General features: G+C 46.3%; 1 protein-coding gene and 1 long non-coding RNA gene across 11 annotated transcripts in view; one reads left to right on the top strand and one right to left on the bottom strand.

The window, feature by feature from the left end:
- ANKRD6 (ankyrin repeat domain 6) overlaps nt 1–27,269 on the bottom strand; it is a 64,306-nt gene that overhangs the window by 4,761 nt on the left and 32,276 nt on the right. For 2 of the 10 annotated variants that reach the window (XM_024248662.3, XM_063724902.1), the window contains exons 3-12: nt 23,465–23,563; nt 20,491–20,589; nt 14,344–14,442; nt 12,827–12,925; nt 10,060–10,158; nt 8,692–8,769; nt 4,704–4,808; nt 3,188–3,322; nt 2,675–2,860; nt 2,041–2,193 (exon numbers count right to left, since the gene is read on the bottom strand). In XM_024248662.3, coding sequence (XP_024104430.2) covers nt 2,041–2,193; nt 2,675–2,860; nt 3,188–3,322; nt 4,704–4,808; nt 8,692–8,769; nt 10,060–10,158; nt 12,827–12,925; nt 14,344–14,442; nt 20,491–20,589; nt 23,465–23,563 — 1,152 coding nt within the window. The remainder of the gene's footprint in view (nt 1–2,040; nt 2,194–2,674; nt 2,861–3,187; nt 3,323–4,703; nt 4,809–8,691; nt 8,770–10,059; nt 10,159–12,826; nt 12,926–14,343; nt 14,443–20,490; nt 20,590–23,464; nt 23,564–27,269) is intronic. The other 8 variants (XM_054557864.2, XM_063724904.1, XM_024248665.3 and 5 more) reach the window with 6 other exon arrangements.
- Nucleotides 4,782–10,943, top strand: LOC134761538 (uncharacterized). Its single transcript, XR_010140253.1, has 2 exons — nt 4,782–5,009; nt 10,531–10,943. It is a non-coding gene; the product is annotated as an uncharacterized LOC134761538 (long non-coding RNA).

The following is a 27,269-nucleotide window of genomic DNA, read 5'->3' as shown; positions in this document are numbered from 1 at the left end:
CCCCCACACCTAGGAGGGCCAAGCTTTCACTGCTTTGACAAGGACCAAAGAATGAAAGGAACTATTGTTAGGAAGAGCCAATCCGCGAAGGCTCACTGGTGAGCTCCCCTCCTGTCAGGGACACACGTGGCATTCCACACCCAGAGGTTCAAAACATTAAGAAAAAAGAAACATCAGCTCTGGAGACGTGGTGAGCACCTTCTGTTTTTCTCTTCAGTCCATGTTTTCCTGTGACCTGTGCTGCTCCTGTTTTCTAGGATTGGCCTACTCTCCCCACTCCCTTAAGCTCTTCCTCCAGGTGGCTGTTTTCAAGAGCAGCCATAGGTATACATTGCTTTGTTCACAGGTCACACTAACTGGCTCGGGTATGAGCATCTGACTCAAGGGTGCCATGGTCCTTTCTCGGTGATTTGGAAGGAGGGCTAAGATTCTATACCCTAATCTGTCATTCCCTTGAACTGAAGTGAGGCCCTTGAGGTATCCCAACATTCATCTCTCATTCCTCTTTCAGCTTAGGCTAGGCGAAGTGGGGTTTTTATATACAAAACAGTCTTCACTAATCTATTATTGACCTAAGAAAATATTTTTTAAATGGCCTTTCTATAAAATACAGATAGCAAATAAGCCTTAAAAATGTTTAATCTTACCAGTAAACAAGGAAATAAAACTTAAAACAGTAAAATGGCCTTACTCAATTTGGCAAAAACTTAAAAAAAAAAATAGGCAGGGCATGGTGGATCACCCCTAAAATCCCAGCACCTTGGGAGGCCAAGGCAGGCGGGTCGCTTGAGCCCAGGAGTTTGACACCAGCCTAGCCAACATGGTGAAACCCCGTCTCTACCAAAAAAATACAAAAATTAGGTGGGCATGGTGGCATCCGCCTTAGTCCCAGCTACTCAGCAGACTGAGGTGGGAGAATCGCTTGAACCCAGGAGGGAGAGGCTGTAGTGAGCTGAGATTGCCACACTGCACTCTAGGTGACAGAGTCAGACCCCATCTAAAAAAAAAAAAAGTTGTAACAAATACTATTTTACGAAAACCGAGAAAATCTGAATATGGGCTGGATAACATTTTCTCAGGTGTGAAGGCAATATTGTTATGAAGTTGAAAGTGTTATTCTTATTCTAAACATTCTGAAATATTTAGAGATGCCCTGTCAGGACAGTCTGCAACTAAATCTGAAATAGTTCAAGAGTTAAAAAACATATGTGTCAGAGAGACAAGGCAAATGTAGCAACATATTAATTGGCTGACTGCAGGGATTATATACAAGCATTCACTCCATTATTCTGTGAACTTTTCTGTATGTTTGAAAACTTTTAAAATAAAAAGTTGGGAAAAGAAAAAAATACATAATTATTCTAATTTTGTATGCAATGGGAAAGGAGTGTAGCAAAAATTGACATATAAAAAAACTCAAAGAAGATAAACTCCAATTTTTTTTTTTTCTAGACAGAGTCTTGCTCTGTCACCCAGGCTGGAGTGCAGTGGCATGATCTCTGCTCACTACAACCTCCACCTCCCAGGTTCAAGCAATTCTTATGCCTCAGCCTCCCGAGTAGCTGGGATTATAGGTGTGTGCCACCACACCAGGCTAATTTTTGTATTTTTAGTAGAGGTGGGGTTTCACCATGTTGGCCAGGATGGTCTCGAACTCCTGACCTCAACTGATCTGCCTGCCTTGGCTTCCCAAAGTGCTGGGATTACAGGTGTGAGCCACCATTCCCAGCCTAAACCCAAATATTATTAGTGCTTTTCAGCACAGTGGGCTTATAGATGATTTATTTTCCTAATTTTCATATTTCTAAAAATGCTCTGTAATGGGGATATCTTATTTTTATAATAAGCAATTTAAACATGTTCTTTAAAAAGCTGAAATAAATGTACTTTAACAAAATCACATAAGCAGAAGCAGGCCTCTTCCCTGACAGCCCATTGGACACTCCCAGGGTGGAAGGGTGTGCTAAAGTCAAAGTTGGTTCCTGAGTTCATGTTCCGCCAGAACACCTTGCAATTAGGAAGCTGGGCCTTATGACATACTTGGTGCTGGGTCTTATTCTCTATCTGCCCCAGCTTTGTATTCATTTTGTCCTGAACCGATCCCAGCTCTGCTTTTATCTCCTCCACAGTAGCCTCCAACTGATTCTCCAGCTTGTTGATTAGAGGTTCACATCGACAACCATTTATTGGTGCCTAAGAGAGAAACAAAAAGGAATCAATCCCTTGTTCATTCCTTCATCAGGTATGTTTTGAGCACCCACCACGTACCAGGCAGTATACCAGGGGATAGAGATGATGGAAGAGATAGGCTCATCCTTGTCATAACTTTGGAACATCTTATAGGCCAAGCTTTGGGTGTAGTAGACACTAAGATTCAGAGGGTAAGATATGGTCCCTCTCCTCAAGGTGCTTTTATATACCCTGGGGCCTCAAGATACCTAGTCACCTGAGGATGGTGCAGCAAGCTCTGCAGCTACACACCTCTGTCTGCCTTAGCCTTAGCAGCAGGAGTGGATCTGCACCGTGCAGGTGGGGAGGCCATCTGGCTTACCTTCAAAGCTTATGCTTAACTAAGTCAATGCCTAAAGTGGCTATCAGCCCCCAGGAATGCCGTTAAACAAAAACCCTTGCTGAAGGCCTATGTTCCCTTCTCCTGACATTGCTTAGCAGGTACCTGCATCACTTTCCCATCCTTGCCCCGGTACAATGTGTAGAGCTGATATGCCCTGAACTCATGGGGTGGGGGTGGGGATGAACACCGATGCCTGTTCCTCTTTTTAGGGTGATTATGAGCATGCAGGTTCTTCTGGTGTCCAGGCTGTTGGTCGGCTGGTGGGGTGGGGTCAGAAAATGCTGACACCTGTGAGAGAGGAAGAGACAACACCCCTGAACGCTTTGACCTCTGCAAGACTGACACCAGTCAGTGGCGCCCATGTCACCCCGTTTGGGCAAAGAGCCCCACTTTGTTTCACCACATGGTGTCCTACTCCAAGCCACACATGTCAAAAGAAATATATCAGCACATTCACCTTATGTCTGATGTTAGCCAGATTTAATTTCTGTGCTCTGGCTCCAAACCAGCCAGCCAAGTGAGGTGGCTTTTTAGCTGATGGGCATGACGCTCTGCCAGGACCCTCACCACCCTGCCTCCCAGCCACCCTCTGGGCTGCTTTCTGTGTCTCCTGACCTTGGGCCTTGACTTTCTCCTCCTCTCATCCTTTGCTCTGGGTTCTGGGGAGGCTGACAGGAACTCTTCTCTGGCTTCTTCTTTTCTGGCCACAGCCTGTTCACTGCTGGGGGTGTCTCCTGCTGAGACACTGCCCTACAGAAGGAAAATGCCCAGAGACCCATTGCGTTTGCTTCCTTGGCCTTTTTCACTAATAGGGTCAAATTTTCTTTGCAAGATTCCATATAGTAAGGGACCCACGGGAACCTTTGCAAATAACATAAATTTCAGACATAGGAAACACTGCTTGGTGGTCTTAACTAACATAGAATGTTTTCCTGGTTGGTTGAACATTTGGCTTTTATTGTATTTATTAGGTCCTAAGCTAAATATATTCCTGGGTCCAATTCAATGTTGTAGAACACCAGGAACCTACCCGACACAAAACACCTCAGCATTAGAGATTTTTGGTCGTTTACATTTCAACAAAACATAACTCACTCATTCTTTGACCTTGGATGCAGCCCCCCTCCCACCCCCCCGCCCCCCTACTCCCCCACCCCAACCCACAAAATTCATGGCAGAGTAAGAATCCTTTGAAATGAAAAAATATCATATTTCTGGTCCTTGTGAGAATGTTCACAACTGAATATGTACAATTCACACCTAGGAAGTTAATCAGAGTTGCAATGCCTTAACCCTGGAAATTGATGAGAGGATTCTGAAATAGCAGATAGAAGAGCAAGTCCTTGGTGATAACATTTTCTGTGCCAAAAGCTGTCTTTATATCCCAGACTTCTCCCTCCTGAGTGAACTCAAAGGCATGGTTTATTCCAGGGCTACACGGCACAAGGGCACCTAGCTGAGGTGGAGGTGTGGGGCAAGAGGAGCTGAAATCAGCTCGGGCTCTGCTCACCATGCGTGCCCTGTGCACAGTGGGTCTGCCCAGGGGGCATCTTTTTCTAATTCATATAAGGGAGCCATACAGGCTAGCATAGCCTTGCTCCCCTCCCTCAATGGAAGTGGCTTATGCCAGTGACTCTCAAATTTTAGTCCACATGAGAATCCTCTGGAGGGCTTGTTCCAACATAGATTGCTGGGCCCCACCCGAGTTTCTGATCCTGTGGGTTTGAGGTGAGGCCCAAGAATTATCATTTCTAATAAAGTCCCAGGTGACACACTGGACACCACATTTTGAGAGCCACTGCCCTACACAATCTGGGCATGGTGTTAGAGAGGCAGTGCTACCCACAGGGCATGGGCAAAGGCCACAGATACCTGGGCTGGTAAGTGTGCCCCCGATGTGTACTGGACGGGTAATGGGCAGCGCACACGGAGGCACATGGCCTGAAACCTTGGGGAATGGAGGATGTGAAACCAAAGAGAAAAAGACTGGCAACAGTTTGAAGAGCTCCAGCAAGGAGGAGAGGCAGAGAGGGCCGGGCAGCCACCAGGTGAACCTGGCCGAAGCAGGAAGATAGTTTCCCACCCTCTGAGCACGGGCGGATGTAGGGACGGCGGGAGGACTGCCCCCCACCTTGCTTTGGGCCACCTCATCTCTTGGCACAGACTGGGCTCTCCTCTCTTCCTTGAGCCTCTCTCTCTTTTTCCTCAGGCTTCGCCCACGACTGAAGCGCAAGACCTGAAGGAGGCAAACGGCATTGTTACAACCACTGGTGTGCGCAGCATCTGTGTGAGAGAATTCTCCTTGGACCAGGGGCTCTGACCTAATGGAATTTACAGCCTAGAGGGTGAGAGCAGGTGTTCACATCAAGCAAGCACCTCTGGACCACCTACCATCCTCCCAGGTCTTGTCCTGGGCACCACAGGGACTCGGAGACAGGTAGGATATTATCCCTGACCTCAAGAAGCTTAAAGTCTGTGATAATAACTACAGACACTGATGCTGGGCCAGGACTGCCAACTACATGCACAGAGACTGTGCTCCAGGGAGTGCCATTCACATAGACTAGGATATGAATGGCATCTCCTGGAGTTGTGCAACGCAGCAGCCCCGTGTGAGGCACAGTCTCACTCTCCATCTTGGTACACTGGACCTGAGCTAGCCCAGCAGATGCTCCCTTGGCCAAACTGTGTCCAAGTCACATCCATTTGATTCAAAATATTATTAAGGTTTATCTATGAGCCATGGTACCAACCATGGGACAGTTATCTCTTCCCCAAAAGGAAGCATTTACTCTGCCTCTTACAGTGCAGACTGACAGAATGGACACAGAAAAACATATGTGGGTCAGAACAGATCTCAGTTCGAACCCAGTAGCTGCTGGCTATAGGGTCTTTGGGAAAGTGATTTGACCTCTCTGAGCTCTGTGTTCTCAAATGTAAAAACGGGCCAGGCGCAGTGGCTCATGCCTATAATCCCAACACTTTGGGAGGCCAAAGTGGGAGGACTGCTTGAGGACAGGAGTTTAAGAGCAGCCTGGCAGACAAAGCAAGACCTTGTCTTTATTTTTTTATTATTTTTTTTTTGAGATGGAGTCTCACTCTGTCGCCCAGGCTGGAGTGCAGTGGCGTGATCTCGGCTCACTGCAAGCTCCGCCTCCTGGGTTCACGCCATTCTCCTGCCTCAGCCTCCCGAGTAACTGGGACTACAGGCACCCACCACCATGCCTGGCTAATTTTGTTTTTGTATTTTCAGTAGAGACGGGGTTTCACTGTGCTAGCCAGGATGGTTTTGATCTTCTGACCTCGTGATCTGCCCATCTTGGGCTCCCAAAGTGCTGGGATTACAGGCATGAGCCACCGCACCCGGCCTCGTCTTTATTTTTAAAAAAGAAAAAGAAAGAAAAACGGGGAGTCATTGGGATTCACCAAGAAAAAATAGGTGGCTGGCACGCAGTGGACTGTCAGTCACTGTCAGGTGCTTCCCTACCGGCCTTCAGGTGGCTTAATTGGCAGAGGGTGTTTAACAGAATACAGATCTTTGAGTTGATGGAAACCTTCAATCTCTGGTCCGTAATAGTTAAAAATGTAAAAGAGTCCTTAGACCAAGAAGTCTGAGAACCACTTCCCCGAGTCATTTCTAAAGCTAAATTCAGATTCACCAGGAAATCAAGTATGGTGAAAGAAAGTGACTATACCCATTGCTCACCTGATGTATGGACTCTTAATACAGCACCAGAATCAGCCTAAAATTTACTTTCAGAGCGTTTGTGAACTACACCAATCAAAATGACAAGTGACACTCAGAGATCACCCAAACCCAAAATAATAATCAGCAAAATTCCCTCCATTCATCATATCATTAGTCAGTGAAAATAACTTTGCATGGCTTCCAGCCTTTCTCAGCAAACCAGACCATCTACCAAATGGGATGTCATTAATCTTTTCCCGTCCACAGAAGTGAGGGAATATTGACCCTGAGGCCTCCAAAAGTAGTATCCTATGGCTGGGCATGGTGGCTCACGTCTGTAATCCCAGCACTTTGGGAGGCGAAGGTGGGTGGATCACCTGAGGTCAGGAGTTCGAGACCAGCCTGGCCAACATGGTGAAACCCCGTCTCTACTAAAAATACAAAAATCAGCTGGGTGTGGTGGCAGGCACCTGTAATCCCAGCTACTCAGGAGACTGAGGCAGGAGAATCGCTTGAACCTCAGAGATGGAGGTTGCAGTGAACTGAGATTGCACCACTGTACTCCAGCCTGAGTGACATAGCGAGACTCTGTCTCAAATAAATAAACAAATAGTATCCTCTTAGTACTGCTGTGGCCCATTTAAAATCCATGTCCAACTAGGGCCTAAGGCAAGGGTATTTCTCTTTTCAGGCAAAGCAAACACTAATGCTATTTCTGTAACCACAGATCAAGAGAACAGTATGCATAACATCTTATGCCTAAAGTTCCTTGTTTGTGTTGAGAAAAAGCCTCAGCATATACAATTATGCATAAAATAAACTTTCATAGCATGCCATCCAACTTATTTGTTATTCGATGTAAGCATGGAGAAACTTGCTTAAGTCTTTTTTTGTTTTAAGTGGAAACAAAAAAGAACTGCACAGGGAAATGGTCCACAGTAAGGCTCTTTGCCCTGTAAGTGAAGATCCTTGGGCTCTGGAAGACAAATGACAGGTGGATTAAAGATCCGTCAATCTTTCTATGCCTGGGGAACCCTCCAGTCTTGTAAGACTTGATGATCTTTGTATGGCTGAGGGTGGGGCTGGCTGTCCATTAAATGACCACATACTGAAATTGCCAGAGAAATGTGATGGGTTCTGACGTTTATACAGCACTTCATACTTTTAGATCCATGAGAGACTAGCATTTTTCTATCAGGATTCATGGATGTGACTCCATTTACGATAAAAGCTGCTAGAGGTGGAAACCCCGCAGCTTTTCCTACTGACTTCCTTTTGTCGGGAGCTCTGTGGCCTTCCAGAGACCACTGAGAAGGACCAGCTCCATGCACAAGAGGGTGATCAATTTTGCAGAGACACAAATCTTAACCATTTCCAGGAACTACTAGTTATATTAGGCATGTTTTAAAAACTTAAATGAAATAAAGGCCATCCCAAACCCTGGGCTGGTGTCGGGTTATTTTGCAGCAGGGTTGTGTTCAAAATCTTCCTTTGACTCCCTGAGACTTTATCTTCTTCTTGCAGAATAAGATGGAAAGCCAATCAGTGTTTGCTATAATGTAATACAGAATAGTGCCAATCTGGAAATAACCTAAATGTCCAACATTAAGGAAATGGCTTAATAAACTATTAATAGCAACAAAAATAATATTATGCCTCCATTATAATGAATAATTATGAAGACTGCAGAACATTGTTTTATAATAGGATAAAAGGAAGAAATACAAAAGGGTATATACATCATAAGCACGATTATGTAAAAATTATGTGTCTGTTTCATCTATTTTGTGGATGAAACAAAAAGTTGTTTCAGGAGGCTAGAATTATGAATAGCTTATAAATTATTATTACGTTTCTTTATTGTTACTTAGATAATGTCAACCTCAACTAAAGCATCAGCCACCATTTAAAAAGAAAATTAAATGATGGTCAAAATACCATTAGTCAGTAAAAGAGGAAAGAAAACTAGACTGTACTTAACTATCTCTGGCAGGCGACTATCTGCCCAGAATGGCCCCCTCCCTCCTGCCTTTCTCTGGGGAATGCCCCTTCTCTTCTTAAAGTCCCTGTCCCACTTCTTCAGGGATGGGTATTTGGCCTAAACTCTGCAATCATGGCCCTCTCCTGCGATGTCTTAAACTGGAACTTCTTCCTTGGCTGAGTAGCTGGGAAATTATAACCCAGGCAGCTGGCCGTGACAAAGATCCAGCCACAGGGAGAAGATGAGGCAGCCCAGGCATGAACATGAAGAGCTGGACTTGAAGCCTTTGACTCCCGTCATCCTGGGCCCTCATGCATGCCTACACCTCCACTGCCTGGTTATATTCCGTATTTAAGTTAGTTTGAAGTGGCTTCAGTAGATTGCAACCAGGAGTCCCAACAACTTTGTAGCCCCGCATAATCAGTACCATGGAAAGGCAGTAAATCCTACCTGGGGAGCTTTAGTAAGGAGAAGAGCAACTTCCGGGTTATTGTGGTAGCGGGCAGTCTCCAGCGGAGTCTGGCCTGCCTGAGGAGAGGCAGAGTAGGACAGGTGAGAAAGGGCCACTGATCCCACACGCACATAGCCCAGCTGGCACAGCTCTGGCCAGAAGCAGGCAGTTCCACGCCCAGTCACACCCAGCACCTACGTGGCAAAACATGGCCACCTATGTGATGTGGCCCTGGTCATCAGCCTCAGACCCTCCAGTGAGGGAGGTGGGTCACACTGGAGGACACGCTAAGTAAAATATATGACACCTGAGGGCAAGGGCAGACCAAGGGGGCAACAAGTGCTTTAGGAGGCCAAGGCCTGGGCACCACCCACCAAGGAGTGCTTCCCTGCAAAGAGGGGAGGGAAGGTAGCACTCAGACAGCATCTGGGGGAATGTTTCAGTTGGGGAAACACCACAGAGGATCTGAGGCCCAGCCCAGTGATTAATCTCCCCTGGGAAACAGTGGGAAGACGCCGGAGGGGCAGATCAGGGCTGGCCAGAGAGATTCAGGAAGTTGAATATGAAAAGCAACTACGAGTTATGGCCATAATGTAGGTTCTCAGGAGATGAAGCCAAAACCCAGGAGTTGATAGCAAAAGGAAGATATTCAAGGCATGATGGAACTGCGCCCCCAGTACTGGTTGTAGAGCTAACAGAAGGCAGGAGGAGGAAGAGGGGAGCTAGATACAGGAGCCAAGAAAGCTGAAGAGCCTTGTGCCAGCTTCGGCAGTCCCAGACCACACCCCTCAAAAAAACCTCCACACAGCAGCTGTTGCACCCTCCAGGCCCTGCTGAACCATTCAGAGGGGCAGAGACTGCAGGACAGCCTCGAAGAAAGCGCACCTGAGCTGGTGCCTGCTCTAGGCTCTGCAGGACACACAGTGAGAGGGGGAGGGGGAAAGGGAAACAGTGAGGTCAGGTGAAGTGGAAGAGAAAGGAGTTGCTTTAGAATTTTTAAGCTGACTAATCTGAGGGCAATGTAGCCATTTTTCTGAGCACCAGATGCATTTACAGCTTGGAACTCACTTTGGGTAACATCCACTCGTCAGTTTAACTGGACATCCCTGAGTTCTTTTTCATGCCAGGTTGTGTTCACTGCAGTCAGGCAGCTAAAAGCAGGCCCCAAGGCTTGTCAACTCCTGGGGCTGCTCAGAGCAGGGGTCCCCTTCAAGTCCCCCCCAATGGCCCTGGGGGCTGTGGTTCCAGCAGAGATCCCCCCTCTTCCAGAGTGCACTGAGCCTGGGGGTCTGCAGGGGTTTAGTACACATCCCATTCTGGAAAGGGGTGGGAACCACTTCAGAAAGCAATGTTGCAACTCAACTTACATTGTTAACAATGGTTGTATCTGCTCCAGCTTCCAGTAAGATTTTGGCCACCTTCTTGTGATTTAGGGCAGCAGCAACGTGAAGTGCTGTGTCTCCAGCCTGGAATTGATTAGAAGGCCTGCTAAACCTCATCTGCTCATGGCCTACAGCCCCCAGCTTTTCACCACCTGGCCTAGGTGTGGCTCTTCAAAGTCAAACTGAGATTTGCCTGAGACTGAAATGGGGCCCTTTGTTAAAGTGTTATGAGGCTCTACTTAAAGGGATCTTGGAACTAAGTGACCTCGGCACCAATATCACCTTTCTTTCTGAGTGGGGATACCTGAAATCATGCAGCAGGATTAAACGCAGGGGCAAAGTAATGCTGGCCTGGGGTTGTTGAGAATGGTGGGACCTGAAGCCTCACGAGGACAGGCAGGAGGCCTGGGGCAGGCAGGCTAGTCATTCCACTTTTGGCTCTGTTCTTTTACCCAGGGAGGTCGGAGGTCAGAGGTCAGAAAACTGCTTGGTGTCTGAGTGCTGGATTGAGCAGGAGAAGCTGTGAAGATGGCTACTTCTGCAAGCACTGAAGAGGTGACAGGCCAGCCTGCAGCTACAGCGGGTAGATCTGAAGGGGCCACTGGGACTCAATCCATCTGCAGGCTCAGGATATGCTTTGTGTGGGTGGAAACACCAAGAACCAGTGTTCACTCAAGACCAACTGTTTTCTACATCTTACAGATAGCCTATAAATAAATGTTCATATTATCTTTATACAAGAAATATGCTTTCACAAAATCAACTATGAAAGGAGGATAAAGACAACTGCAGCTTAGTGGGCCAATTCCAAATGCAAATGCTGTCATTTTCCAAACACAATGATATAAATAAACCAGACAAATATAGGAGAAGTGAAACAATTCATTCTTTCTCCTATCAGGTAATCAGGCAAAGCGCCTGATACTATTTTCCTGGGTAGCATGAAAATTCAGCCATCTTTGTGAGGGGTGGGAAAATTTTTATTTCATTTCTGAGTCACTTAGCTATGTGTATTGAAGGGAAGCTCTGCACAGTGCTTTTCCCTTGGCTGAATATTGGAATAAGCTTCAGAGCTTTAAAAAATGATGATGCCTGGGTCCCACTCCCAGAGATTCTGAATTCATTGGTCTGCCATGTGGGCTGGGCAGGGGGACTTTTTAAAGCTCTCAAGTGCCGTGACATGCTGCCAAGGTTGAAAGGCACTGGTTGGTGGGGACTATGCAGGGGTCACCTGATGACCTAGCACCCCACTGGGGAGGCCGTGGAATGACAGACTTAGCTGCTTGATTAGGTCAGTGGCTGTATACTCAGAGAGCTTTTTAAAAACACCATCATTGCCTGGATCTCACCCCCAGAGGTTCTGACTCTTTCAACTGGGGTGGGATCCAGGAACAGTATTTTTAATTCCCCTGTTGATTCTCATATGCAGCCAGGGTCAGAAACCACCGTTCATGGTATTTTTAATCTACACCACAATCTAATTTTTTTTTTTAGTTAAGATTTATGCACTCCAACAAAGAAAAGCCAAACAATGTACTACATAGGTGTCAATAAATACCAAGACAATCTAATTTTCAAATCCAATGACTGCTGGAAATTGTGCACATTTCTAAGGAAGACGGTAATATTCACAGCTTTATTTCAAAACCCCATTGCATGGCACTCTCTACAGGTTATATGCCCAATTTTATGGAAATGAAAGACTATCAGCTCAAGTGTAAGTAAGTGGCAGTGCAAGGAACAGAACTTAGGGAGTTATAAAACTGCTAATTCCTATGCTTGCTTGGTGGTTTTTTGTTTTTTTTTTCCTTTAAAGAGACGGGGTCTCATTCTGTTGCCCAGACTGGTGTGCAGTGGCAAGATCATGGCTCACCACAGCTTCAAACTCCTAGACTCAAACAATCCTCCTGCCTCAGCCTCCTGAGTAGCTGGAACTACAGGCACATGCCACTGTGCCCAATTTTTAAATTTAATTAACTTATTATTTATTTATTTTGAGATGTAGTCTTGCTCTGTTGCCCAGGTTGTAGTACAGTGGCATGATCTCGGCTCACGGCAACCTCTGCCTCCTGGGTTCAGGCAATTCTCCTGCCTCAGCTTCCTGAGTAGCTGAGATTGCAGGTGCACGCCACCATGCCTGGCTAATTTTTGTATTTTTGGTAGAGACAGGGTTTCACCATGTTGGCCAGGCCAGTCTTGAACTCCTGAACTCGAAGTGATCCGCCCACCTTAGCCTCCCAAAGTGCTGGGATTACAGGCATGAGCCACCGCGGCCGGCCAAATTTTTAAAAAAATTTTTTGTAGAGACAGGGTCTCTCTATGTTGCCCGGGCTGGTATTGAACTCCTAGCCTCAAGTGATCCTCCTGCCTTGGCTTCCCAAAGTACTGGGATGTGAGCCACTGCACCCGGCCTCCCTTGCTTCTTTACAAATCACATTCTTCCTCGTAGGTTTTCTTTTTAAAATCACATTTAAAAAACAAAGCCTGCCCCAGGATCTCCAGAAAATGTTCAATATGCAAATGTGGTGATGTGCACAGGAATTATAAGGGCACACTTTCTCTAGGAGGCCAGATAAGCCAGGGCCACTAGAACTCAGTGTGACACCCATGCAAAGCCCACTGCTGGCTGAGTCCCAGATAGGTGACATGGCAGCACTTCCCAGCAGCCTCTGCTCCCGTTTGCACTAACACACCTGTCCGGTAGCCTTGTGGGAAGGGTGCTGGCAGCCATGAAGAGGATACATGCACTAACCTGGTTCTTTTCATGGACAGAACAGAAAGCACTGAGGAGGAGCCTAATGATGGACAAGTGATTATAGCGCGCAGCAACGTGCAAACAGGTGTCTCCTGCCTGCGGACAAAAATCAAACTCTAAGCACAATCTGAGCAGTTACAAAACAAATAGAGAAAAGTAGAAAGAAAATGTTATTTAAAAGCTGGCAGACTATCATATACTCTTTAGGGAATCATAAGCAGCTCTTTTAACATAGATGCTCCACCCCAAGGCTCACCACTCTTTGTTGCTGTGGGCAGCCCTGCTCCCTCTCTGCCTGTGCAGAACAACCACGTGGTCACAGAATCACTGCTTTCACGTTTGTGCAACTAGACGTCTGCTCCCCATGAGGCCTTTGCAAGAGCTAAGGCAGACTCTGCTTACCTGTGCTTGAGGAGGATCCAGGGACCCTAGCCTCCCTACAACCCAAAAGGTCAGTAGTACACTGACTTAAGACCAACAGCATTGCTTTGGAAATGAGCCCTTCCCAGCATAGATCCCTCATGGATGAAAGGACAGGGCAGCAGGGGGGTTGTCAAATCTTAAGATTACACATACCCCCCGAGGTTCAAGGAATATCCCACTTCAGTTGGACCCCAATATCCTATATGGAGCTATGTAGTAGGGGAGCTGATAAGGAAGCAATCACTGGGAGCAAAAAAAGGGTATGAAGAAAAACTCAGGGGCAGGATGCTCAGTAAGCACAACAGGCAGAACCCTGTTCCCAGAAAGACAATAAAGAACTGGAGACAAAAAGCTGCCTGCAGTGTTTTCTTGCCATTTCCATTCTAGCTCTGTCTGGAGAACGCTGGCCACTCGGCATACTTTTCTCCCCTGCATTAGGATGGAACCAAGCTCAAAGCTGAGGTTCAGAGCATTAGATGAGTCTACCCCAAACAGGGAGACCCTCACCTGAGGACACTTTAGAAAGAAGCCTCAGATTTATTTATTTATTTAGCCAACGTGGCTAAGGCAGGGGATTTATAAAGGAAATACAGCTTCTTTGTGAAGAAACGATACCCATGTGACCTTTCTGGTCAGCTCATCCCAAGGACGCCTCAGTCATCAGTAGGACCTGCTCACTGTAGATGCTGGGCATGGGGCATTAGAGGACCTCCCCTGTAAATGGCACCAGCTCATATTTGCTGATAAGAGTACAACACTCAACACTCTATGTGGGTAGAGACTTTCTTAAAACATTAACTGGTTTCCTAGTCTGTAATTGGCCAGACACGTGCTGTAAGAAATGATAAACCAAAGATGAGGCGTGAAGGGAAAAAGATGGGAGAAAAGCAGTATTTCCAAGTCTTGATTCTTCTTCTCATGTGCCTGAATGATCCCTTAGAAAATCGCCAAAAAAAGAACACTTTAGAGATAGCCCCAAATACTTTTTACATTTTAATTTCTAGATGTTAAGGTTCAAGTATGCTCATGAAGTTATTTTCTGAAGTGACACAAGAAAGAGAGAACGTGAGAATCTGGTTTTGTTCACCCACATTATTTTTGAGGTCAGCGCGGGACCCGGCCAGCAGGAGGACACGCGTGCTCTGGGAGTGGCTGTTCTGGCAGGCCAGGTGCAGAGCTGTGTTCCCCGCCTTGGAGAGAGGCAGAGAGAGGGAGGACATATTAGCAACATGCTTCCGCACAGACTTGCATGCCTTGCAGAGGGGCAGTACTTACTCGGGGGAAAAGGCAATGCTCACATTCTCTGCCTCTTGACCGATGGTTTCGGTGGGGATGCTTCAGAGGTAAGAACATTTAATTTGGAGTCTGAACAGGCAGAAGAGTCCTATTTGTCATAAAACCTTGGTTCCAAGTCCTGGCTCTGCAACTTACTAACTAAAAACCAGCCTCTTCAAATGCTCAAATTCCTTACCTGGGAAATACAGCATGACCCCCCCACATCCTAAAACTATGGGGATTGACTCAGAGTGTCTAGGAAGGCGTTTTCTTAACACACAATGATGGACACATGCACAGCACTCAATTCCTGTCAGATGACTTCCTGCCCCACATGGGCAATAGCTGTGGTTACAATCCCTGCCAATGGTGGGCTAAAAAAGGTAAAACTAGCCACTTCCTGGAAGGGCAGGCTAATGCGACTGAGATTTAACTTGTAAGCCTTTTTCAAGTCACCCATTCTTGCATTTTTCTTGAAACATCAAAATTTTAACTATGGACACCAGGCCCTGCCTTTCAGGCAGCACAGTTGCATCTATCACTTAGGACACAGATTGAGACCCTCTTGCTTTTTGGGTCCTTCTTGTTTTTGAGAACCTCAACAAACCACATCACAATGACAACCAAGGGTCAGAATAAGGTCCATAGCAATACTGCAGGAAAAAATTTCAGGACATGAACAGAACTTTTGAGTCTATGGGAGTAGGGCATGTGAGGCCGCTGATAACCCCTAGAAAAGTAACAAGAAAACAAGGCCGTGTGATAGGTGACACTGTGTCATCTAAGAGCCTGCAAGCACTCAGGAGGTGAACACAGAAGTTCCGCGTTGGTTCTGCTGAGCTTAAGTGCTGGGTCAGGCTTGCAGGTGTGTGGGCTCAGAGCATTACACTGCCTGCTCATTGCTTCTCCCTCACCTAGTTCACACCCCTCTAGATCTCACAGTACTGGCTGCCGATACTCCAGTATATCAGATTCCTGATCTTTTAAAAAGAGAAATGAGTTAAAAAAATAAATAAATAAAGGAGTACTGGATGCGGCCAGTTTACTTATACCCCTTCTCTTCACCTTAGCTCCAACCAGCCCTGGTGGACCTTTCGTCTCACTTTTACCTCCAGGCACAGGGAGGATTACGGGCCTGAGGTTCTAGCAGGCTCGCTGGTTCTCAACCCTTGGGTGCACATTAGAATCACCTGGGGAAGCTTTCAAACCAGCCCTGTGCACAGCCACAACCGTTCTAGGGACTCTGATTTATGTAGCCTTGGGGGTGGGTATCCAGCATCCCCATTTTAGTACTGAAAGTCCCACATTCTGGGAAACCCTTTAGCCCAGGGCAAACTGGGACAGTCCGTCACCCCAGGCCTGGTCTTCAGGGTTTTTTGTTTTTTTTTTAAGTTTTGTTTTTTTTCCTTTTTTGTTTGTTTACAGCTCCCCAGGAGGGTCTAATGTGCAGCCAGGTGGAGAACCACTGCTAGTTTAGTTCTCAGCAACAAGGGGTCTGCCCAGGTTTTAAAAACCCTACTCTCAAGTCGTCTGCAAGTTATGGGCTTCATGGCAACCACTAAAACGTGTTGAATAAATGACTGAAATGAAAGAAATCTGATGCCTCTAGAAACAGATCATACCAAAGCTTATATTGCCAATAAGGAAATATCAATGATGTGGAAAAGCATTTGCATCAAGAAAATTAAAAACCACAGGTTTGGATTAACAAATTGTGGTAGATCCACACAATGGAATACTCCTCAGCAATAAAGAGGCGTGAACCATTCCTCCACGTAACGACACGGAGGAATCTCAAAAACATTACGCTGAGTTTAAGAAGCCACACACAGAAGGCCGCATACTGTATGATTCCATTTATATGACCTTTGTGAACAAACAAAACATCCGTGGTTGCCCGGGGCTGGGAGAGGGTGACTGGGAGCCTGCCACCAGAGGGCGTAAAGGAACTTTAAGGGGCAATGGAAGCATTCTATATTTTATGGTGGTGGTTACACAACCATATACATTTGTCAAAACTCATAGAACAGCGTGACTTCATACCTATATCTCAAAACCTGACATTAGAAAATGTGACCTAGGGTAGATATATATGTAGCAGGCATTTTTCCCCACCCTGAGTAGTGGGTACTGATTTCCCAGACAGGAGCTGCTATATTTGCTGAATAAGAAGGATCTTTCTACGGGCTATGGCTGGTACAAAATGTCCCTCCCTTTGGGACGCATGAGTTTCCTGACCTGTCCTTCTGAAGCCATTTTATTTACACAGAAAGAATTTGTGGGCTGGGTACAGTGGCTCACGCCTGTAATCCATCACCTTGGGAGGCCAAGGTGGGTGGATCAAAAGGTCAAGAGATCAAGACCATCCCGGCCAACATGGTGAAACCTCGTCTCTACTAAAAATACAAAAATTAGCTGGGCATGGTGGTGTGTGCCTGTAGTCTCAGCTACTCGGGAGGCTGAGGCAGGGGAATAGCTTGAACCCGGGAGGCAGAGGTTACAGTAAGCCGAGATCGCACTCCAGCCTTGCAACAGAGTGAGACTCTGTCTCAAAACAAACAAAACAAACAAACAAAAAAAACATGATTACAGGCCAGGTTCGGTGGCTCACTCCTGTAATCCCAGCACTTTGGGAGGCCGAGGTAAGTGGATCACCTGAGGTCAGGATTTCAAAACCAGTCTGGCCAACATGGTGAAACCCTGTCTCTACTAAAAATACAAAAATTAGCTGAGCGTGATGGCAGGTGCCTGTAATCCCAGCTACTCAGGAGGGTGAGGCAGGAGAATTGCTTGAGGCAGAGGTTGCAGTGAGCCGAGATTGAGCCATTGCACTCTAGCCTGGGCAACAAGAATGAAACTCTGTCTCAAAAAGGAAAAAAAAAAAAAGGGATTACACACCATCAACTCCTGTACCAGACCATGTGCATTTTGAAGAAATGGGCAGCCACCCGCCTCCTAAGCAGTGAGCCAGGCACTACCGGCGATATTACCGTATGTAGCTTGCTGCTCTCAGACCTCAAGCTTTTGATCCATGAGGGAACCATGAAAAACATGAACTAGGAAACGACAGCACAAAGCTGCAAGCGGTGCCAAGGGAGAGTTGCAGAAGCAGCCCGGTGGGTCTTCGGGGAGGGAGAGGGCCTGGGGCCAGGTTGGAGGTCTACAGGCAGGAATGAGAAGCAGGCCAGTGAGCCCCACTCTGAGGGCACAGGAGGCGCTCTAGGGGAAAGGAGCCAGGAGGAACTCCAGGGGTGGGCCGGGAGAGGCTTATAGACAGTGTCGGGCAGGAGCTTTATGGGAAGGTCGCTGAGCAGAGGAAGAGCAGGATGAAAGGAGGGACTAGACTTGAGCCCGTCAATCTGCTTGAGGCATCTGGAATAATTCAGGGCATGCTTAAGAATGAGCATGGAAAGAAGAACAGGTGTGAGACTTGAAGATGTCCTAAGATGTAATGAGGGACTGGAGAGGGGAGATGGATGAAAATGACGAAGGCATGGCTTGCTTAACTATGCTCCCTAATAAACTAATGGAAAGGTAGTGAGAGCCAGGAGATTTCACTGGAGGGCAAAGCCACTGAGGTGGGTTCTCTTGCTCCCACGGAGATTATGTTCACAAAGGAGTTTCAGGCTGTCATTTCTATTTCCTGCAGCATGCAAGGTCTCGAGAAGTCACTTCATTGATGGGGTATATTTCTATAGCTTGACTTGCCTGGCATTGCTGTTGAAGATCTTGTATGCAGATGTGTGTGTGTCCTAAGCTAGAGATACTATGGTTTCAGATTTGACTTGGCCACGAAATTGTACATATATATAGTGTGTGTGTGTGTGTGTATGTGTGTGTGTATATTAGGGAGGGTACTTACTGCTGCCCATTGTCCCCAGGCTACTGCCACCCAGAACCCCATTCTAGCCCACCTGATTCTTTATCCTACCACTATTAGCTGAAGCTACCACTCTGTGATGTGGCAGTGCATTGTGGGAAATTCTCAGGCCCCTGCTACAGACCCAATCTGGCCATCCAGGGAAAGAAAAGAGGGTAAAGCCCTTTTATGACCCTTCTTACCTCAACTGCAAATATCTCCAGAGTACTGATAATGTTTTCTTATTTTTGAAATAAAATACATCTCTTGGCGTAGGCACAGTGGCTCACGCCTGCAATCCCAACACTTGGGGAGGCCGAGGCGGGCGGATCACGGGGTCGGGAGTTTGAGACCAGCCTGGCCAACATGGTGAAACCCCATCTCTACTAAAAATAGAAAAATTAGCCGGGCATGGGGGCACATGCCAGCTACTAAGGAGGCTGAGGCAGGAGAATCACTTGAACTCAGGAAGCAGAGGTTGCAATAAGCCGACAGTGTGCCATTGCACTCCAGCCTGGGTGACAGAGCGAGATTCTGTATCAAAAAAAAAAAAAAGTCTCTTCTCCCAATTGTAAAAGAAATAATGGGTTCATTTTGGAAAATTTGGGAAAGGTACAAAAATAAAAATCAATCTTAGCCTCAATTCCCAGAGATAACCACTGTTAATATTCTGATGATATTCTTCTGTGCTTAAATTTTTAAATATACAAATTTATATTAAGCACTGGGACATGTACTATATATGATCTTATATCTCTGTCATGTTCTTTAACAATGGAAAGCATTATTTTCAAAACTACGATTTTAATATTAATTATATTCCACTGTATGAATGAACCATAATTCTAAGTCTCCCTCCCCATATTTAAAAAATATAACTACTGCTGTCATGAACATCTTTGTCGGTAAAATTTTACTGGTTTTGCTTGTTTTTTTCTTTTCCATATTTTATTTCAATAGCAGGTTTTATTACCTTTTTAGGATAGAGTCCAAGAAAGGTAGGTACCAAGTATAAAGGACCTTTTTTTTTTTTTTGAGACCGGGTCTCACTCTGTCGCCCATGCTGGAGTACAGTGGCAAGAACTCAGCTCACTGCAACCTCCGCCTACCAGGTTCAAGCGATTCTTGTGTCTCAGCCTCCCGAGTAGCTGGGATGACAGGCATGCACCACCACACCCAGCTAATTTTTTGTATTTTTAGTAGAAACAGGGTTTCACCATGTTGGCCAGGCTGGTCTTGAATGCCTGGTCTCAAGTGATCCGCCTGCCTCAGCCTCCTAAAAGTTTGGGATTACAGGCATAAGCCACTGCACCTGGCCAAAAAAGACCTCCCCCCGGCCCCCAACTGCCCCCACGACAGTCTCTCCCTCTGTGCCCAGGCTGGAGTGCAGTGGTGCAGTCTTGGCTCACTGTAACCTCTGCTTCCTAGGTTCAAGCGATTCTCCTGCCTCAGCCTCCCAAGTAGCTGGGACTACAGGCATAAGCCACCATTCCCAGATAATTTTTGTATTTTTATTAGAGATGGGGTTTCACCATGTTGGCCAGGCTGGTCTCAAACCCTTGACCTCAGGTGATCCACCCACCTCGGCCACCCAAAGTGCTGTGATTACAGGTGTGAGCCACCATGCCAGGCCAAAAAAGGACCATTTTAAGGCTCCTGATTTGTTTTGCCAAATTGTCTCCCAAAGGTGGCTGTTTGTATCACACTTTCCCAGCATCATCTAGGGGAGCCCACTTTACTAATTTTCGGTATTAGCATTTTAAAGTTCTTTTGCTGATTTTTTTAATGCCAACTCCATTGCTGTATTTTTTGAATACAAAAAAACTATGGGACAGTAATCACATGTAGATTCCCAGCAGCAGCAGTCAGGGGCCTCTCACATGAGCAGGGTTTTGGCGCTGTTGGTGCGCTTGCTCCTGACCTGGAATATCAATCAGCTTCTAGCCTTTTCTGCAAATGAAACTTCTGGGCCGAATGGACCTTCAGGTTCCTCGTGCCCCTCTGGGCTCTCACTCTTCTCACTGGAAGAAGGCTCCCACAGGGGGAGAAACCCACAGCCATTCTCATCTGTGAATGAGGCATTCTAGCACCTGCCAGGCCTCACCTTGTTCTTGGCAAGCACGTTGGCTCCTGCTTTAACGAGCAGCTTGGCTGACTGGCTGAAACCATGCCAGGATGCTTCATGCAAGGCTGTATTCCCATCCTAAGGAAGACACACAGGTGGGAAAGGCACATTACCCAAGACCTAATTCTTCTCGTTATGATCAATACATCACAGTGGATTTTTACAGAACACCAGAGGGCCTTTCTCAGTTGGACTTTCTCATCTGAGCCAGACTACAGAAGATGATTTGAGTGGTAAGTTTCTCCATTATCCCAGAAATGATACATAATAAAAACCATTCTAGATGCACAGAAGAGAAATGAATCCATGACGAACTGTGGATGATTGTTCATAAGGCATTAGAGGTTAAGTCTCTCTAGGAACCCCAGTTGAGAGAGGCTCCAGGCCCCATCCACAGCTCTCGTTTAACAGAAAGCATCATCAGGATAGCATGCCATCTATTTCTTCCCACCTCCACCACCCTTAGAGTCTGCTCTGCTCCTGGCATCAGAGAGAACCCTGCAAAGGTCAGGCAAAGGAAGAGGGCATCTTCATAAGATTCAGCGGTCTGATAGATTCCGCAACTTTTTTTCACTGAAACTTAATCTCACCCACCTTAATTCAAAAGCCTCAGGGCCCCAAACAAATAATGAACAGGGACTGAGGAAACAGTGATTCGGAAATAAAACAAACAAGTATCCTCAATGTGTGGCTTTTATTGTTTGAGACAGTCTTGTTCTGTCACCTAGAGTGGAGTGCAGTGGTATGATCTCGGCTCACTGCCACCTCTGCCTCCAGAGTTCAAGTGATTCTCCTGCCTTAGCCTCCCAAGTAGCTGGAATTACAGGCATGCACCACTATGCCTTGCTAATTTTTGTATTTTTAGTAGAGACAGGGTTTCACTATGTTGGCTAGGCTGGTCTTGAACTCCTGACCTCAAGTGATCCACTTGGCTTCCCACAGTGCTGGGATTACAGGCGTAAGCCACCGCACCCGGCCTAATGTGTTGCTTTTAAATAAAAGTCATTTAATGAACATAGCTCATATTTGCTTAGCTTACTATTTTAAACAAAGAAATATCATTAAGTGCAATGAATTGAGTGGGGTGGGGGCGGGAAAGCAGGAGTTCCAGGAAGGGAGGAGCCGGGAGGAGCCCGGAGAAGGAAGGGTGCGGGGCAATCAGCAGGGGTCAGCGCAGGTGCATTCTCCAATTACATCCAGGCTCTGGCTTCAGCTTTAACTCAACCACATCCATGCCCCTGGAAACAGCTAAAAATAAAGGCCTAACACAGCTGACCTCCACAAGGGGAAGTCTAGGGTCTCAAAGGCCAGGGGATGGGGTGGTTGCTGGGAACTGTATTGACGGTGTGTGGCCCGGGCAGTGGGACTGATTGCAGAAGGAGGAAGCCAAAGGAAAGGGGGGATGCAGGGGGCAGGGGGCACAGGGTATGGGGCTTCTGGGTGCTGGCAATGAGCTGCTTCTTGAGCTGGGTGCTCACACAGGTGGGTTCTGCTGTGAGATTCAACAAGCTGCACACTTATTTGTCCACTTTTCTGTATGTATATTATACTTTAATGAAAAGTTATTTTTAAAACGTAAAGCAGAGTTCTTCCCAGCGTAGCCTCTTTAAAGAAAAAAAAAAAGTAAGCAGAGGCTGAATTGCACTTAATTGTGAAGTTTTGTGTTTTAAGATTGTTTGAAAATTTAAAAACATTAGGTTAATATATAAGAAGTCATTAGGATTCCTTAAATAATCAATTTTGCTTTTTTTTTTTTTTTTGAGACAGAGTTTCGCTCTTGTTGCCCAAGCTGGAGTGCAATGGCGCGATCTCGGCTCACTGCAACCTCCGCCTCCCGGGTTCAAGCAATTCTCCTGCCTCAGCCTCCCAAGTAGCTGAGTTTACAGGCATGCACCACCATGCCTGGCTAATTTTTTGTATTTTTAGTAGAAACGGGGTTTCACCATGTTAGCCAGGCTGGTCTCGAACTCCTGACCTTAGGTGATCTGCCCGCCTTGGCCTCCCAAAGTGTTGGGATTATAGGCGTGAGCCACTGCGCCTGGCCAATTTTGCTATCTATCAATCTTATTTATTTATTTGTTAAGAGACAAGGTCTCACTCTGTCGTCCAGGCTGGAATGCAGTGATGCAGTCATGGCTCACTGCAGCTTCAACCTCCTGGGCTTAGCAATCCTCCCATCTCAGCTTTCTGAGTAGCTGGGACTACAGGTGTGTACATTACCATGCCTTGCTAATATATATTTTCTTAATTTTCAAATTTTTTGTGGAGACAGTGGTTTGTTATGTTGACTAGGCTGGTCTTGAAGTCCTGGCCTCGAGCAATCCTCCCACCTTAGCCTCCCAAAGTGCTAGGATTACAGGTGTGAGCCACTGTGTTTGGCCCAGTTGAGCTTACTTTTTTTTTTTCCTGCAATATAGTTTAAAGAAATTAACTTGCTTACTTATCTATGAAAGTAAAGAGAAAGTCTGGGGGCACATCCCTTACCCCCACCCAGGCCTACATAGGTCCTTATTTCTAGATTTTTTTCTTTACCATTTAAGATTTATGTGGTTGTCACTGGTGCCATAGAACAAGGAAAAAGATAAAAAAAAAATACAATTGGCAGCTGGGCACAATGGCTCATGCCAGCATTTTGGGAGGATGAGGTGGGAGGAGCACTTGAGCCCAGGAGTTTCAGGTGCAGTGAGCTATGATCATGCCATTGCACTCCAGCCTGGGCAACAGAGTGAGACCCTCTCTCAAAAAAAAAAAAAAAAAAAATTACAATTGGCTGGGATACCAGATAGTGTTTCAAAGGAATTTTAGGCCAATTTAATCATGTTAAATCGTAAGTGGTAAGACAGGAATTATAAAATCTCGAGGACTCAAAAGTTTCCAGAGCGGGCTCCTCCAGCTCCCTTGAGCCACTGGCTTTCCTTGCCTTGGGGAGTAAGGAAGCTCAGTGTCCACTCACCTTGTCTTGTCTGTCCAGGGCACACCCCTCGTGGATGAGCGCCGCGATGATCTCCGTGTTCCCCACCACTGTGGCCCGGTGCAAGGCGGTCTGGTCCTCCTGCAAAGTGACACGAAGGCAGGAACAGCAGTCAGCTCCCCTGCACCCCCTGCTTGCACTACTCACTTGACACTTGGACACAAGGACCCCTCCTGTCCCCACACAGAGCAGAGCAGTTATTCACAGAAGGGCTTGGTTACCACAGGCAAGGCGGGCTTTGTGGTCTTGTTAGTAGACAACGCATGCTGGCAGAGAAATTTTGTTCATAAACTAAGAGGGGGACCTTAAGCCGACAGCAAGAATAGCCCTCGGCCACAGAGCAACCTCAAAATGAGGGTCAGGCTCTCTCCTGCCATCCAGGGGCTGTGACTATCACAGGTGTGAAGAGTGGGTGTGAGGGCAGGTTGTGTGCTATGCAATTAAAGCAGCAATGCCTGGAATCTCTATTGCCTGCCGAGTTTCCAGCTTGCAGGGGGACCACTGTCCAGCTCTGACAGTTAGCAGCACCCATGGTTTGATGACAGGCAGGTCATTTGTTCATTGACCTGTACTAGTCAACGGCAATGCAGGTGTTTGCCCTATTTCATCTGAGGACTCCAGGGACTGCAGCTATCACTGCGTATTTCTAAGAAGCCTCTTCAGAGAGTTCATGACAACATCGTCACTGATTTATGCTGCATTCTGAGCCCTTTTCTCTGTGATCGAGTTCCTGGGATTGCCGGCTGTTGTTCTCCTTTAGGCGCCAAAGGGAACTTGACTCTTCCTAATTGCAGTTGAGTGAAGGATGAAACACTCCCAGAGGTAAGCAGGTCAAGACTGTAACAGGAGAGTTCTGAAGTCTCTAAGAGCACCCTTTATCTCTGACAGGTCCTCAGGAAGCTAAGTTGAGGTAAATCAAGCTGAGCCTGTGGTCCAGCCTTGAAAGGGAGGATGGGTGAGCAGTGTGGAAATGTTCTGGTGGAAAGCAATGAGCACAAGACAAGGGGTCAGGAGGTCTGGGCTGTGCATGGCTTGCTAGAAGCCTGTCACCCTGCTGGACCTCAGGTGTGTCACCCTGGATGATACCAGGGTCCCTCCATTCCCTTCTTGGATTCTATGATGTGGTTGGTCACAGTTTTGTGAAGTTTCCTGGCAGAGCACCAGAGGGGCAAAGAAAACATTCTGGGGCGTCCCTGGTGCTTGGCCCAAGAGAGGACAGAGGCCATCATAAGATAAAACAGATTTTTTCAAAGAAGGATGAACTGCTACCTGTAAACAACCTTAATGAAATACTGATTCTACTTACTAAACTCCCCAGATCTGTAACAAACAATGCACATTAAAAACATGTCATCTGAAACAAAGTTCTAAAGATAGATGGTGGTGATGGTTGCACAACAATGTGAGTGTACTTAATGCCACTGAACCGTATACGTAAATATGTTCAGACAGTAAATTTAATGCTACGTATATTTTATTACAATAAAAAATCCTAGTTAAAACTCAAAATTGCTTTCTTAAAATTAAAAAGTCTTCCTTTAAAAATCCATGAAAGGATTTTTCTCTTTTAACTTTTCTTTTTATACTTTTTAATATTTTCCAGCTTTTTATATTTAACACGGATAACTTTTAGCATCAGGAAAAACCGCTACTTATTAGAAGTCTGAGCAGAAACAATACCCCAGTAACAGGACTGTCCCTGTCACAGACTCTCTTCCCACTGTTCATTTGTGGAAGGTAAGGAATTTCTGCAGTGAGGGAGTCAGGACACTAAGGACAGGTCACTATCCTCAGCATTGCCACCACCGACCTTCCCCTTCAGCATTCTAAACTATTATTCCTGTTATCAGTTAGGTTCAGGCTGGTTTTCTTCTCATCCACCTTCCCAGACCCCTTATTCAAAGAGAACCCTTGCTGTGGTTAAAAGAAGAATGTGGCCGCTGGGTCAGTGGCTGCAGGAGGTAGGCTGTGCCATTTGCGCTGTCTACCTCAGACCTCTTAGAAAGTAGTTCTAGACAAGGAAACTAGTAATCATACAAGATACTGCCCAAGTCTCAACTTTTTGTTTTTGTTTTGAGACAGAGTCTTGCCCTGTCGCCCAGGCTGGAGTGCAGTGGCGCCATCTTGGCTCACTGCAACCTCTGCCTCCCAGGTTCAAGCGATTCTTCTGCCTCAGCCTCCAGAGTAGCTGGGATTACAGACACTTGCCACCATGCCTAGCTAATTTTTTTTGTATTTTTAGTAGAGACGAGGTGTCACCATGTTGGCCAGGCTGGACTTGTACTCCTGGCCTCAAGTGATCTGCCCACCTCCGCCTCCCAAAGTGTTGGGATTACAGGCGCGAGCCACCATGGCTGGCCCCACATCTCAACTTTTTAAAATTTCGATAAGATTTCCAAGACTTCCCATTTGTCTATCAGAATGGTGATGGAATTTCCCAAAATAGGCCTCCGGTGCAATTGATGATTACTGACCTGCTGAGAAAGACGATGCCCTTCTTAGCAAGAACCATGCGATTGCAGCTCACGCTTTCAGGGTAGTGCTGACTTGGTTAGATTTCCACTTCTTACAGGCTTTTTAATATAACCACAAACTACTTACACTCTAGTGCTCTTTGGACCAATAAAAACAACCTTTTTCCAGGACAAAACTTATCACTCTGTATTGTTCATAAAGTATGAGGAACAAGCCCTGAGCATATGGGTCGTGTTAGCCACTCTTGCTGTACAAATTATTTCACGAAGGGCCTTCACTGGATGATACGGCACAGACTAACCTAAGCCTTGGTTTAGGTCAAATGTTTTTTATCATGTTTCACAAGCTGCCCTCTAAATTATGAGTTGAGGCATCTTTGGAGCCAGAATGGCACCGAGTTATTTATTACTTGCTTTAATCATCAATCTACTGTATTTGCTTCCTTTGAGAAAATTTTCCTTTGTGAAACTCTAGCTCAATGAAAGCAGCTCAATCTAACTTTCAGTTCAGACCTTAGGAGGAAATTTCCAGACTAGAAAGACTCAAGGAGATCTAATGACTTGTGTGAGGTTGTGGCGAGAACACAAACTGTCCTAAGCTGCTGGCACAGGTCCTGCACACCCCTTCCTCTGGGGGACCTTTTGGCTGTCCTGCCTGTCTCCAGGCCACAGCTCCCCCTCCAGCCGTCCTCTCAGACAGAGACCTCACCGAGAGCCCGGGTCCTCTCAGACAGAGACCTCACCGAGAGCCCGGGTCAGATAAACACTGCTGTCAGGCCAGGCTCGGACTCTCCCTACCGAAAGTAGCTGTCCTTGGCTGGACTGCTAGCTGTGCTGACACTAGCTGGAATGGTTCTGGAGGACTGAGCAATACGCTTTCTCAGGCTTTGAAAAACCTGCCCTTCTCAAGTAACCAAGATGAGAATTAAAGGCTCTGAGGTGAGGGACACGAAACATGTAAACAATGGCTGCCTCAGGTTATCATCTCGGATCTATTCTTCCCTAGAATACAACACGAACAATTTAGTACCTTGAGGCCCTCAGTTGAAACAGGGTCAGTTATCTACAAATGGACTCTTTCCTCCTATAAGATTAAAATTTACCATTGAAACATTTCCTCCTTGAAATGACACAGAGAAGAACAAGATGTGGCCTCAATACATACAAGTGGCTACTTTGACATAATTCTTACTTGTATATGATACCTACCTAAGTCAATCATGAAATTCTGAAATGCTGGGAAAAGGTAGAGCACTCTCAATGGTGTTTACTGAATTATCTATTTGGTGAACATTCATTCATTTTGAGACAGG

The sequence above is a fragment of the Pongo abelii genome, chromosome 5 (assembly GCF_028885655.2).
Source record: "Pongo abelii isolate AG06213 chromosome 5, NHGRI_mPonAbe1-v2.0_pri, whole genome shotgun sequence".
NCBI lineage: Eukaryota > Metazoa > Chordata > Mammalia > Primates > Hominidae > Pongo > Pongo abelii.
Note: the sequence above shows the minus strand (reverse complement) of the source record. Positions and strands in the feature narration are given on the sequence as shown.